General features: G+C 40.1%; 1 protein-coding gene across 1 annotated transcript; it reads right to left on the minus strand.

Moving 5' to 3' along the window:
• Positions 1-883: 883 nt before the first annotated feature.
• Positions 884-14,727, minus strand: LOC121946209 (neurexophilin-1). Its single transcript, XM_042490693.1, has 2 exons — positions 14,647-14,727; positions 884-1,969 (listed from the first exon to the last, which is right to left on the minus strand). Exons 1-2 carry the CDS (start codon positions 14,725-14,727, stop codon positions 1,166-1,168), a joined length of 885 nt encoding a protein of 294 aa, XP_042346627.1. The 3' UTR covers positions 884-1,165.
• Positions 14,728-15,100: the final 373 nt, after the last annotated feature.

Below are 15,100 nucleotides of genomic sequence, written 5' to 3' on the forward strand. Positions count from 1 at the left end.
TGTTTTTTTTAACATCATCCAACACTTTTTAAAAAATATATAAATGATTACTCCAGAGTGTACGGATAGTTATTTTTGGATACTGCGGGGGCACTGTGGCACTGACACCTCTTACTACTGGCGGCTTGTCATGTTAGTGATGCAGCAGTTGAAATTTATTATACTGGACTTGTTGTAAGTCACAAAAAGGAGAGCAACGTGTAAATGACTAAAATGGAAATGCAGGAAAGAGGAAACAGGAGCACAGTTATGTTTGATTTTTTTAAAGAGCAGCGTGTCTTTGTCGTCTTGTGTGTCTTTTGCAAGATTTATTTGTTTATTGTGACATTTACTTGCTTCTGTTTGATTTGATTGGAGCCCCTTCATTGGTGTCATTTACTATAGCCTTGAAACTGCTAACACACAACACAGAATTTAAATAGAAATACTTTTTTCTTCTTTGTCTCTGTCTCTGTCTGTGGCTTAATGAAGATCATTTTTGACAGCTGCATTAACATGAAAATATAGATGGACATTATTCAGTTGTTTACCACATTCGGTTCATGCATGGACATGGACGAGATTCCGACAACAATATCAGAGAGGTATATTCAACAATCACACTGCAGAAAACAACACCACTCAAAATATGTTTGCTTTTTCCATTATGCCCTCTAATGCACGCTGACAGATTCGTCTTATTTGCATTGACATTTACGTGTTTGCAATGATTACCAGAGACTGATTGGAAAAGACAGAAAGCATGATTGAGACGGAAATACACTATCAACATAAACAACTAAATTAGCAGGAGAAAACATTAATAAAATTGTTTCTGGTCTTTGTGTGGAACCCACAATATTTACATAAATACAATCAGCATATTTTTACGGTTGGCTTGAGAATTTCCTTTCGATGTAAGCAGCTATGCATATAATATGAGTATTGCAAGCCTATAAATGCTTCCCTAAATGCTCTCATAATGACCTTGGGGTAGGTCTGTTCATTGGAGCAATATCAGTCTTGCGTCAAGGATATGTTAGCTGTAATAATGCCTGTCAACATCTCAAGTTTGAAGTGTCTTGAGTCCATTTTCATTCAAATAATCTGGCATCGCTCAGGACCCGACTGCCTGTCTCTGCGTCTTTTTTTATTTTTTTATTTTCGTCCTCGTCTGGTTGCGTGCTCACCCGGTGGGGAGGTAGGGGGTGTCACTGTGGTAGTTGTAGTCTGGACACACTTTCTGCACCAGCTTGTAGTCGGTGCTGTAGAAGGTGATGAAGATGCAGATGACTTTGAAGGGCTTGGAGCACAGCCAGGACACGTGGCTCTGCGTCTGCTCCTGCGGGCAGCTCTGCGAGGGGTCGTGGGCACACAGTGAGTTCCTGGTGCCCTTCTCCACCTTCTCGTACTCCACCCTGCAGTTGAACAGCTTGGTGTCCTTGGTCTCCAGAGCCGTCTGCTGCTGCTGCTGCTGCTGCTGGTGATGGTGGTGGAACTGCTGGTGCTGCTGGTGGACCTGGAACTCCACAGCTTTGGTCGGTGGAACCAGTCCCACAGAGACGTTACCTTGACCTGTGGAGTTGTGACGGAAGTAGACGCTGAATGTCCCATTTCCGTGATCCACGATTTTACCAGTGATGAGAAGGTTGAGCTTCACCGTTTTGATGTTGGAATGGAAGTCGCCCCAACCGAACATCTTCTTGAACTTTCCGGTCTTGACGATGGGCCTCCTTTTCGTTCTGGATCGAGGGTCGCGCGGGTTGGAAGTGTTGTAAAGCCAGTTCCACTGCTCCTGTTTGGAGAACGTGTCCGCCTCGTCATAGTTTAGATCCAGAGAGGTGAAGTTCTCTTTGCCGTAGAGGGTCTGAGACAGCAGGCGGCTGATGGAGACAGCCTTGCTGCTTTCAGTCCAGTAGGTCTTCACTTTGGCTTTTGAGCTCTCTCTTAAATTAGAGTTTCTTGAGCTCGGTGAATCAGCACTGGTCACCTGCAAGAACAAATACGGACAAAATTATTATTACTGAAAAACTAGCATGACTATGAGGGACCATACTTCCAAAAATAAAGTAATGTTGATGAAATGTGCAAAATTTCACACTCATGACCACTGAGGAATATTAAACTGTTCCAAGAAAACTGCAGCATCAGTCATAACAGAAAACACCAGAAAGACAACTTATGTTTACATTCAAGTGAAAAGTATCTTTCAGAATTATGACTTTTGTCCGTCAAAAACAAGAGAGCAAACTGTTTGATGTTATTTAACCAAGTGCATGATGAAGAATGTTTCCAAATAACACAGGTTTCATAATGCTGGTTTCCTAATCTTTACAAGTAATTTGAACTCAAACTGCAACGATTCCCAGTTTTAACCTTTGGTCAGTTTTATGCCTGAACTAAACCTAACCTCAACCATAATATTATCTGATTATAAAACTCAGCCGGCACTGGATGTCAGTTTGATGTCTTGAAGGTGCTGGACTCTTGTGTAGGACAAATGTTAAATTTTGATTGAAATGAAAATCGGGCTGACGATATTTCAAATGTCTAACAGTGTTAGAATTTCACAGTGTGGATGTCGGGTTTTGTTCTCCATGCCTGCGTCAAGGTGATGTTGGCATTAGACATTTGAAAGATGTTAGATTTGATTACTTAACAACACACCTTAAAAACCAACATATTATCAATGTAATATGTCGTTTGTATTTTATGTCAGATTGGTGGTCAGCTGGGAAGGCATAGACAAACAATATCGTCATGCCGATAGGGCCGTCACATTATTCTGCAAAATAAATGAATCCTTTAAAAAATGAGAGTATCGTGCAGCCTTGGTGGAACAGACCAGTGTCAAACCTTTCAACAAATTAGTTCCAGTGCAGAAATAAATGGTCTTCATTTTGCGAGCCAGATAGTAGATGTGTGTTGAAATAGTTTGGTGGATGTAGCGTGTCCGACTTTCATGTGATAGATCAGAAATGCGTCTTGTAGCAGCCCAATGATCAGCGTTCCCTAACCCTAACCTTGTATCGTCCGGGTTTCTGCAGAATCGTCCCATGTTGATGTGCTGTCTGGCGTTAGTGATGGTTGACACATGCACGCTGAGTGCTTTTTTGGTTGAAATCTGTTGACATGTGAGCAGGTTATCTTGCTAACTAACAAACAGGACCAAAACCAGTCTGCTTTGCACCAGCAAGCTTTATCCATCCACAACCATGTCAGCACCTTTAACAAACGGTGTTAATGCTGTAACCGACTCTTACAGCACCTCGCGCTCGTTTGTCCTAATCAAGATTAAGGGTATTCCTGCCATACATCGAGATGAATGAAGAGCTTCTAGGTTGCAGACGTGATGCAACAGCAGACTATTACCTGCTGAATGTGGCCTGAATGGATGATTGATGATTCATTCTGCGTCTCTCCTCTAACAATCACACAGATGAGAGAGCGAAGGTTCCCCGCGCACCCCGCTGAGGCCCGTGACAGTGATGTCCAAACCCCGGCCGAGGTACGACAGCAGATCTATCTGGTCGAAGCGTTTACATTTTGTACCTTCACCCCTCGATCAATACACTGAAAATAAGGTCTTCTCTCATTCAGAAAGTTCACTGAATGACATTGTAGTACTGTAGGCCCGAGCGTGTGTGTGTGTGTGTGTGTGTGTGTGTAGCTTTAACGCAGTAAAACTGGTGCAGGAGTTTTGATCTTTCTCTGCGTTCATTTTATGCACTTCAGAGTGCTGGAGTTTGAAAAGATGGCCTCCAGTTGTTTTTGAAGAAGCATCGATGATGAACGACCTGATGTTGGGGACTTTGGCTTAGCAGCTGTAACATCTCTGTCCCTCTCTCCGACTCACAAACATAACCTGAGCATGTTTAAAATTGCAAAAAACGATACGTGAAGTCCAGTCGCAGCCTTTTAAACATGAGAGCCAAATCTTTGCAGCCGGTTGGTTTTATAAAAGAAAAAAGAAAGCAGCAGGACCTTTGCTGCAGAGTGATTGTCGTGAAGAGGTGAAGAGAAATATGAATTTTCAGCACTTTCCCTGCGCAGTGGGGCAGTTAAACCGTATTAATGAACACCTCCTTTTGTCTTCCATTGCTGGAAACAAAAGTCTGTCATGTCGGCCTCACTGGTGATGAATTGTAAAAAGATAAAGTGAGTGTGAGGATGAGGGAGGCTTCCTGTTCTGGATTTATTGGCCCCATTATAGTCAAACATAAAGCTCCTTAGGATGTAAAAGCTCAGTGAAACAGGATCTTATAGACCGTCGGCCATGCAGCTGTGAAGTCGATTATGACGTTATGGACTTTATTCTTGGGTTTAATAGTATTTCAGATTTCAGGTTGTTTCAGTTGTTTATGGTCATTTTATGGTGAAAATGGAACAAATATAGTTATTTTTATAGATTATGTAGCTAACAGTTACTGATAAAACTTTAACATAACCTTGTAAGGTCAAAAATTATGTCAAAGATATTCAATGCAGATTTTCTTTTAAAAAAAAGTATGGATATACAGAAGAAATCCCTCCAACTAAGAATTATTCTAAGTTTGTGGTGGTGTATTTCTCTGCAGAGACTGTGTCCTCTGCCTGTTTCTAATTATAAATATACTGTACATATAAATATTGTCTATAAAAGTGATTGACACAGTAGAGATAATAGATATATTCACATACATAATTGAAAAGATTGGTCACAATTGAAAATGTATGTATTTTAATCATGGCTGGATTGAGCATTTAGGGATATACATTTTTGAAATGTTTTGATATTCAAGTTACGTGCAAACACAGCAAAACTATACTTAAGCACAGTACTTGTTTACATTCTATCCGTGGTATTTTAAGCAATTAAGTTATGCAGGATTTTTCTTAAAAAAAAAAAATAGTAATTAGAGACCCAGACAGAAATAATCTCTCAGTCATTAGTTATGGCTCATTAGAAGTGTGTGGTGGTGTTTTTTGTGTCTGTCCTCTGCCTGCTTTTTTTTCTTTATTTCGTACTTTTGTGGGCGTGACCATCGACAGTGCTCGGTTGACGTCGCGGCTTCATAAAAATGTAGTGACCAGGTCCTAGACCGTACGCAACAGGCATCCAAGAGACACAATGGTGGAAAAAATGGAAATATATTTCACCTTCGCTGCGAGCGTGTTTACAAACGAGTGGCGGCAATCCTGATTAGTAAAACTTTTACTTTCAGGATACACTTTGTAGGTTTTGTAAAAAATAACTTCATGTTTCCCCCCTTATTTTTTCTAGCAGTAGTGCTTATGTGGATTTTATTAGTTCCACTGGAAGATATTCGGCACGTCCTCTGACACAAGAAGGGCTTTAATCACATCTTTGCACACAGTTGAAAGTGTCAAATTATGCTTCCAATACCCCATATGCTGTTACAATTGCTCCTGTATGTTGGATTTTTGATATCTAGTGGTTCAGTCAATATCCTGAGTCAAACATTGTAAAAACAATTGATGAAGTGAACAAGTAGAACACAAATGCCAAGTTACTCACATAAAAAATGCATCCAAGAAGTTTAACAGCTTTTTGAGTGATGACCAAAGCTAGAAATTGTTACAGTTGCCCCAGTCTCCCCTAATTAACCCTAAATTATTAATTACGACTCAAATCTTGGATAAATGCAGATGAGACAGAGGTGGTATATTTAAAGATGCCATGTTGGTTGTTTGGGCACAATGCAGGACTAAGCTAAATGTAAACTCTGTCAGAAAACAGCCGAGTGTATTGCAGTGTGTGTGTGTGTGTGTGTGTGTGTGTGTGTGTGTGTGTGTGTGTGTGCGCACGCGCGCGCGCGCATATGTGTGTGTGTAGAGAGCGAGTAGAGAAAGAGTTAGTGTGTAACATCAGGTGGGTTTCCATTGCAGATTTGCACAAAACTTGAGTAATACTTTTGAAATTTTGTTTAAAATCAATGGCGAGATGACTGCGTCTTCTCCTCTGGTGATAACATTCCAGTAACCATGGCGATGGATGTTCAAAACATTAGCAGGTTTATTTCTATTGCAGCCACCGCACTAACCGTCATCATTTCCAATGAAAGGCGACATTGGCGTGTTAAGTGAGCAATAATGGAAAGGCGAGCCCCTTTACGTGGGAGCGGCCGCGCATATGAGGGATTTCTGGGAGCTGACAGTCCACGATTTCACAGAGAAAAATTATCCTTAACCTTTGAAGAGTTTTGTGATGCAGTAACAGCTCTTGTAGCGCCTGCTGCATCATGCACGAGGGATCAATTCCTGTGAACAAGCACATAGCCACAGCATCATGTGACCTATAAAAGCAAAAAGTGTTTCCACTGCAGTTTTGCTAAATATGGCTTTTTACCAATCGCCTGAAAAACCACCTCATGAGAGTGTAAAAAAACTTTTTTGCGATTAACAGGAGGTTTTTTTTCGAAATTGATTTGTTTCCATTAGGCATATTTTTTATATTTACAATTTCAATTTGCGCAATTTTAGGATTAATGGAAACCCGCCCAGTGAATGTTCAGTGTCAGCTGCAATTTTTTCCGAATTACCAGACCAGTGAAGCTTTTCAGTTGCACATAGAGAAGTTGTCTTTTGTGTGTTTTCCATCATTTCCTTTGATCGACCTTCAAAATATTTACAAATAATATCTGACTTTAACAATTAGTGGCGATCGATTTTAGCACTCTGGCTGTCAGCCTCAAACTTTCTCATTTTACAGCTAAATATTAAACTAAAATATGTTTCTGAAAACATTTGAGAGAAATAGACAACGCAGTAACAGAAACTTGATTCATTTTTGACAGTTTGCTTAGTTTGACAGTTTGACCGCAGTTCTCGAGCATTGATCGCCATGATTGACAGCTGCTTTATCGACTCCTCGACTCTGATTGGTTGTTTTTTGGCCATTAGAAGCACTGAGAGGAGGAAGAGAACACGTTATTTTTTTATGGAATATTTGTCGTCTGTACGACTTTGTTGAGTTTTAGAAAAATTTGACAGTTATTTTAATTTTTTTATAGGTATTTTTAACAGTGTCAGCTTTAACTTCTAGCTCATAAATTATGTGACGTAAAAATTAGTGACCGTCTCTCCAAATACAAGTACAGGTTTTTGGATTTCTACACTTGATCCCTTGTGTGTTTAAAAATGAATTCAGTTATAATAATCGTCGAAATGACCCTTGACCTGAAATCCAACCTGTAAGCCCCATTTATTTTCCATGAATATTTTCTATTCTGAGTCGTTAAAAGACCGTAGTCTCTAATGATCATATGAAGTATCATTTTCTTAGTGCAGTAATTACTGATGCTCCTCAGTAACTGGGTTTCACTCTCAATGGAGTCCCGAAACCAGATCAGGGGATATTAGGAAACTGCTTTGAGCTGGTTTTAGTGACTGTCAGGCTAATTAGTGACACTGAGTGTGTGGATACAACATTTTAAGGTGCAGATGTGAGGAATGTTTCCTAAACAGTGTAGATCTCTGAGGTTTCACATGGTTTTATCGTTTTGTCAACCAGGAAATGAGTGTGCCTACAGTGTGTTTTGAAAAGCATCATTTTCTGCGACTCGATGTTATGAATAATTTTGTAAGAGGAGGTGTCACTTGATTTTTTTTTTGTAGGGGATTTCTTCACTATTTTCTCTCCCAAAGATTATCAGAAGTGCGTGCCCAGTCATCATCAGACCAAAGTTGTTGTTGTGGGAAGTCGCTCTGTTGTCGCCGGCGTTATGTCTGGTCCCCAAACTGTGACATGCAATTAGCTTTCATCTAAAGCACCTGACAGTCTCTGGATTAGAGCACTCAGAGGCACATTCACAGAGACCCCACTTCACGGATTAGAGCCCAACCTGTAATCCAGCCCGGGGAGATTAGGCAGATCAGAGGCAGTCCTGACTAAAGCAACGTTTATATCCAGAACACCCCGACTGACTGCACCAACACTCGGAGGGCCAAGATTTACCTCTCGCCGGCTTCAAAAACATGCAAGCCCTGCACAAAGAGACTGTGTGTGTGTGTGTGTGTGTGTGTGTGTGTGTGTGTGTGTGTGTGTGTGTGTGTGAGAGAGAGAGAGATGTATAAATGTGTCTGAAAGAGATACTGCAGAGAGAAAAGTGTCCCTGGATAAAGGACAGGAGAAAAACAAACATGGCAGCATAAAGGTCAACAGTCACACTCTGATGCCTTTGGGTTTAGCAGATATTGGTTTGTCAATGTTGGGTTTTAAATATCAAACCATATCGTCCCCAGCTAAAAGAGAGATTTAGTGGGCACTTAATTGACTTCAGTTAACTGTGATGTTTGTTTTTTTTTAGAAATGTATTTTTTGATGACGCAGTACCTTCCTTTGACCATTCATCACGCTTTTATCTGACGTGTAAGCATTTTAATATATATGTATATATATATGACCTCCTGGTTGTTTTCTGTCTTCCAGGTGAGGCCAGGTGAGAGGACAGCGCGGATAAAGTGAGAAGGATCCTGGTTCATGTCTGCGACGATCGAGCGGAACGAGCAGTCAGATATTTTGTTCAGTCAGTGCAGATATTAAATTAAGTCTCACAATATACAGCAGTTTTTTATGTCTTATGTCCACCCAAACTCCAACCTAGCCCCCCCCCCCCCCCCCCCCCCCCCCCCCGCACACACTCCAAAAAATACCAATAAAAATAATTATAATCATAGCAGAAATATAAAATACAATTTATAGGTATAACTTCATCTTAAGGAAATTATATATACAATTTTCTGCCATTTTATACACCAAACAGTTAATCCATTAATCAAAGAAATAATCTGCAGATTAAATAACAGTTGCAGCCCTCATATAGATATAAATACACCCATCAATCACTGGGATCTGCATGATTAGGAGTCAATCTACCGTCAGAGAGGACCAATCAGAGCAGAGCTGCATAACACCGTCTGATTCTCCACCAGGGAACAACACAGCAGTATTTACCATAAAATGATAGAAAGTATCAAAGCACTTTAAAAATCACTGATACTCACTGTCATAATTGCTGTTAAATAAATAAAAAAGTTAAATGTCTTTTTAAATCTTTTTAAAAAAACAAAAACAATCCATGAATCATAAATTACACATAAAAGAAACACAGAAACTCATGCTTATGAAAATCAGTGAATAGAGAAAATAAATAAATAATTAAATTATGGTTTTAAAATAAGTACAAACTTTTAATGCCCACAAATATCCTCTTCCTCTGTGCCATAGAGCGACACAGACTGACGTGTTCCTTTAATACCATGAACACACACTGCAGTTTACTGTGACCGAATCACACACACAAAATCCCGCTGCCTTAAAAACTCACTAGAGCACCAAATATGTATTCATCCGCCCCTAAAAGTAGTCCTCAACAAATGTACTATTGCCTCCAGTTTGAGAGAGAGCGAGAGAGAGAGAGACTAAAACATAAAAATTGTGACCCGCTTTTAAAGGGTGGTAGACATGTACATGTGTTTTTGGCATTTATATTTTCGAGGGATTTGGTGATAACATAAAAAATATGGAAATTCACACAGACTAGTCCTTCAACAAATTGCTTTAGCGGTGAATAGATTTTCCAGCTGTGCAGATATGAACGGAAACATCTGAAAATCTAAAACTGTAAAGCCTTTAAAAACCAAAAATGTTACGTTCACTAAATTCCTAAAGTCCAGAATGAGCTAAAATATGAAAAGTAAACATATTAGGAAGAGTCCCTTTAAAGACCAGCTGATCCTGAGAAGTAACATTTTTGTCGGGTCCTTAAAAACTCATTTCTTCGTATTCTTACTGTAAGTGACGGGGGCCTGGATAAAAGCAGTATTTTCTTCTGAAGTTTGAACCGTTTTGTATGTTTTATGAGAGATTTCCTGTATTTGTTTGAGCTCTTTTGATGGGATTGTAGTGGGCGGGACTTAGCTGGAAAACGTGATGTCAGGGCACGTTGTATAACGGTGTGCAGCAGGCATTTAGATATGATTTCTGTTGTTTGGTGGGCGTGGCAGAAATGTTCCCCAACAGCAGAGACGTGTATGTTAACCAAATTCTGGTAGATGTTATTATTACACGTACCTTTTTTTTTTTTTTAATTTCACACTTTGATCATGTAAACATACGTTTTCCTACGCCAATAACACTGCTTTGAGTTGAGCTGAATGAAACCCAACAGTATTAAAAGGCAGTGCACGTGCGTAACACCACAACTGTTTCTGTTTAACCCTTTGAAACCTGAGAAAATTGGCTTGATTTATTTCAAAGACGGGAATACAGCGACAAGCAAAAAAAAAAAGAATTGACCCAAAACTTCACAAAAAGGTAATAACAAGTTGAAACAAAATTACCTGAGTTAGTTTCAATAAAAAAATGAAGGAACTGACCTGGAAAAATAATGCTTAGAAATAATCAAATTCCGTAACATAATTTAAAAAATGTACTCATGAAGTGTATTTATAAATATAGTTTTACGTAGCTTCTGTTTTCCCTGGACATTTTTCACACAGCTTTCAAGAAATAATTGTCTTAATCAACTAAGATCTCTCAAATGTGGAACGACCTGCTCACAGCCTTTTTTTCCATGTTTTTGAGAGACGTCAAACCAATTTTCTCAGGTTTCAGAGTTTGCTTATGAGAGGTTTCCAAATGCAGCACAAGAAAACAGATGTTGATCCAGGTGTTAAAGGGTTAAAGGAGCATGTTGCTAGTTTTGTCTGGGCTGAATGCAGCGCAGTTGTTGGCTTGTTCACACGTCTGATGAAACCACACAGTCCAAATGTAGCAGAGCGGGTCAGTTTTTGACTCTCGCAGTAATTCAGGATGTTTTTCTGAGCGTTGACTTTGATTGTTGCATCTCGAGGTATATTTAGAACATTTCATGAAATGGAGAAATACTTAAGATTTGAAACCAGGTTTTTAGAAGCTTTCAAGATATCTGTGGTTTTCAGCGTTAAAGATGTATTCCAGAAATGTAGTATTGTACTTCCATACAGTTAAACACAGGGACACAGATAACATCATGATAAAGACTGAAGCAGCAGAGGTCGATATATCTTCATTTTCAGTGTCTGTAGTATCATTCCAGCTCCTGTATTTAAAATAATTCAAACAAAAGCATCCTTAGATCTGAACTATTTGGCAAACATCCTTCAAACTCCAGTACGGTTCGAAACGCAGCGGAATGCCCCTTTTTACAAAAAGGTAGCAATGTAAAAAAATTCAATTTGCAGTATATATATGAAATACACTTTTTCCATTCAAAACATTCAAACGTATCTTCCAATCATATTTAGAGGCTTTCATTTCATGGCTCAGAGTTATTCCAACTTTTCGACCTGCAGTTTGTTATGCAGGAGTCTCCCAGCCCCCCCAAAAAACATTTAACTGTCTGTTAATATTATTCCCCGGTTCGGTGTATGAGGCAGAATCCCTCAACAAGATAACACAAACAGCATCGGTATGCAGAAGTCCTTTAGGAAACGACTCTCGAGATTGCCAGATGCAGCATATAGGCAGGCTGTTGGACAAACCTAAATGCTATCTACTCTTGGCGAGGCTGTGATAAGGCGCAGGCGTCCGCTCTTTGAAACAGGAAGATAAACAACCCCGGCTTCCCTCGGGAGCTCGGAGGATATTCTATGGGCTGGACCCCCGAGCAGCCAACAAATTCCACCTTTAATAGAACCATCGCAGGAGCCAGATGACTCGGCGGTGGGCCGTACACAAAACCTTGCGAGGAAGAATGAAAGTGTGTGTCAGTTTTCATTTACCTGAATGCTTCGGCTGCTGTGCGGCGGAGGATTTGTGAGTGCGACAGTTCTGGTTTAACAGAGCAGCGGGCTGATAGCAGATTTGGGGCTGCCACTTTGCAATCTTGATTGGATGGTGTGTGTGTTCAGCTGCAGAAATTAATCGAGTTGTTTAATGTTTTTTTTTGCGCGTGAATGCTGCAGAAAGTTTTGCGGATTTATTTACTTCTTTAAAATCAAAGCTGTTAAACTGATGCTCTTATCCAGAGAGGCTTATGAGGGGCTATTAAGGGTTTGAGTTTGGCTCAAGGACATGGGGGCTGTTGTGGGATCAAACCTGTGACCTTTCGGGTATGAGATAGTCACTCTAACGTCTCGCTCCACCTCCCAGCAAAAGCATATTTTAATCTAATTTATGACCTTCAGATGCCATGAATCACAAGCACTTCTACTGCAACATTCGAGGAGAGAAACCAAAAATATCAGCTGCTGTCGAAAGAGAAGTTCCTCCAGCAGGGTTCACACAGCTCCAAATCATAGAATTTGTATATAGCAATTTCAGGCCTGGAAAAATTTGGAAAACTAAATATACCCTAAAAGTTTAGGAAAACTTAGTAAAAATCCAATGATAATTTCAGTTGGCAGTTTCTGGCTGTGATAAACTGTTTCATTTTTGGTGATTTTTAAAGAAAACATGCAAGACATTTTTTTTTAAAAGGGAAAAAAAACCACCAAACATTCTGGAAAAAAAAATTCCCCCAAATTTACGAAAAACAAAAACAAACAAACAAAAACTTAAAAACAAAAATAACCTTTTTTTCTTAAAAAAAACCTCCAATATTTAATGAATAAAATACACCAAATATTTTTGAATGAAGAAAAAATGCCCTAAAACATCACCATAATTGTTTAAAAAACATTTTTTTCTTTAACATCACCAAAAAAAAATTGAAGAAAAAAAAGCCAAAAAATGTTGGCAGTTTAATATGCATTTTTTGAAAATATTTATTTAAAAAAGCTACTATATAGTAATGATATGCAAAACCTATAAGGAATATCGATGGTCATATATTGACTTTGAAATCTGCTTTAAAGTCATGGAGATGTATTAATGTGGATGAACCCTGTGGAGACAGGAAGGAGTTTAGTGTGTAGATTTCGTCTTTTAGAGTATCTTCCAGCTGTGCGCTCGGGATATGATTGTCGTCATAGTCATTTAGGTGAATCTCACTTGTCTCGCCTTGTGAGGTCCCCGCGTAGTTGAGCTGATGGATCAACTAAGGGCATTTGACGCCCACTAAGAGTTTAGGTCTGTACTCTCCCAGTGATATCAAAGTGTTACCTGAGGGGGGTCAGAGATGATGACAAATCACAAAGTGTGTCGAGACATCACAGGCAGCTGTGGATGGAGCCGAGTCCTATCACTGCAGCACCGCTTTGAGAGGCCAGGGCACAATTATTACCATGACTTCTGAGGAGGATAAATACTATACGCGGACAGACTGCAGGATATTAGAGCAGGGGCAGTTTGAAGACGAAGGAGAAGGAGGAGGTAGAGAGGGGGGGGAGAAGAAAAAAAATAGCCACCAGTTTTTCAACTTACCCAGAGGAAAAATGCATAATCATATTATTTCACACACGACTTGGTTCAAAGGCGGCCAAAATAAGTTTGTGAGGTTCCCATGGGTCTGTCAATCTGTTGAAGGAGCTGCAGGCGAAAGCTTAGGATGCACCGAGTACGAAACAATTATGATCATCCCATTAAAGCATAGCGAAGCAATTTGGCAGCCCAGTCTGGAAAAAAAAACACTCCCATCAAGCGATGCTACGAGATCAGCTACCATTATACATACAGTATAACTCTACTTGGTGATTAATGTTTGTCTTTATATTGTGACAATAAGGGGATCTGTGTTAGTTAATGTTATTGCTCCTGAAATCGAAGAATCCTTGTTGTTCCTCCAAAGCGGGAAGGCTCCGTAAAGTTAAAAAAAAAAAAGGAAAGGGGGGGTGGAATGATTAGTGCGCTTAGTCAGCTGTGAAATTGAGTTTATGGTTTTCAAGACGGTGAATTCAATTCGATAATGGGTATTAAGTTGTAGAGAATAATTAATAGTAATTGACTTCTTTCCATCACTATGCAAATTAAACACAGATAACACCACGGGAGCTTTTTAAGGCCAGTCAAGTTTGTGGGGATTAAGTTTATGGAATTTTTTTGTTGGAGAGAGGAGTGGCTCCTGTTCTGCTTTGATTGCTTTGTTGACAGATTTATCAGTGGGTGAGGGGTTACTGTCTTTCTGAGGATTAAAGGAATTGGGTTGTCACAGACTGTCAAGGCATTGAGTTAGGAGCATTCTGGGATGTTTGTCATAATGGGCTCAGGCTGTTCTCCGCCGTACTGTCAGATATATTCTTATTGAAGTGTGTCTGTAAATGGTGAGAGAGAGGAGGGGAAGATGCAAAGGAGGGATTGAATGGATAGTGCTGAGGGAGAAATATCCAGCGGGATTGTGTGCGGGTGGATTTGTCAAGATGCAGATTTGGATTTTGGGGGAAAGCTTGTGTTCAGAGTGACATTTGTTAATTTGGGGTGATGTTAATGAGTCAAAGCGTGGAGCGGTTGGAAATGTGGTTTGTGGAGGTGAGATTGGAGTCAATTTTAAGGAAAAAAAAATAGAAAACATGTTTTTAATCTGTGATAACACATGAAATGACAACAAAATGACATTTTTTGATGTTATTTTTGCACCGGACGTGATCTTGCAGCCATAAATTCTGACTTCTGCGGGGTTGTCCTTGCACTAACCTGAAACTCACTCATCAAAAAATATCTGTTTCTGCACGTTCCTGCAACCGGCTATTAATCACAAAACACAAAACGACAAGTAAAAGGTCAAACCAAACAGACGTTCAACTCACCAGAGAGATGACTGACAGCAGCAGAGCAGCAGCCCACAGACATGAGGTCTTCATGCCTCTTTGTGGAGCGTCCCCCCTCATGTCAAACTGTCCTTGATCTCCTCAAAAAAATCTCCCTCTGACTGAGCCGGGATCAGCTGCCGAACTTGTAGGAGAAACAGAGAGTGAGCAGGAGAGGCGGTCCTGAGGCGGCAGAGCAGAGATGAATCTTCTCATTCAGGAGGGTCAGATGTCTGCCGTTCAGAGTGTCTGCTGGGGTGATTTTGGACGCGAGGGTTTGGAGGCGCTGTGGCGAGAAGTGAGGTGTTTGTACATCTGAGTGTCAGTGTGGAGGGATGTTTTATACGGTGCGCTTTGAGGTTCAGAGAGAGAGAGCGAGGAGGAGAGTGGGGGAGGGATGGAGAGACAAACAGAGTGAGTGAGGAAGGGGGGGGGGAGAGAGGGGAAAGAGGGG

Source organism: Plectropomus leopardus, chromosome 7, assembly GCF_008729295.1.
Source record: "Plectropomus leopardus isolate mb chromosome 7, YSFRI_Pleo_2.0, whole genome shotgun sequence".
Taxonomy (NCBI): domain Eukaryota; kingdom Metazoa; phylum Chordata; class Actinopteri; order Perciformes; family Serranidae; genus Plectropomus; species Plectropomus leopardus.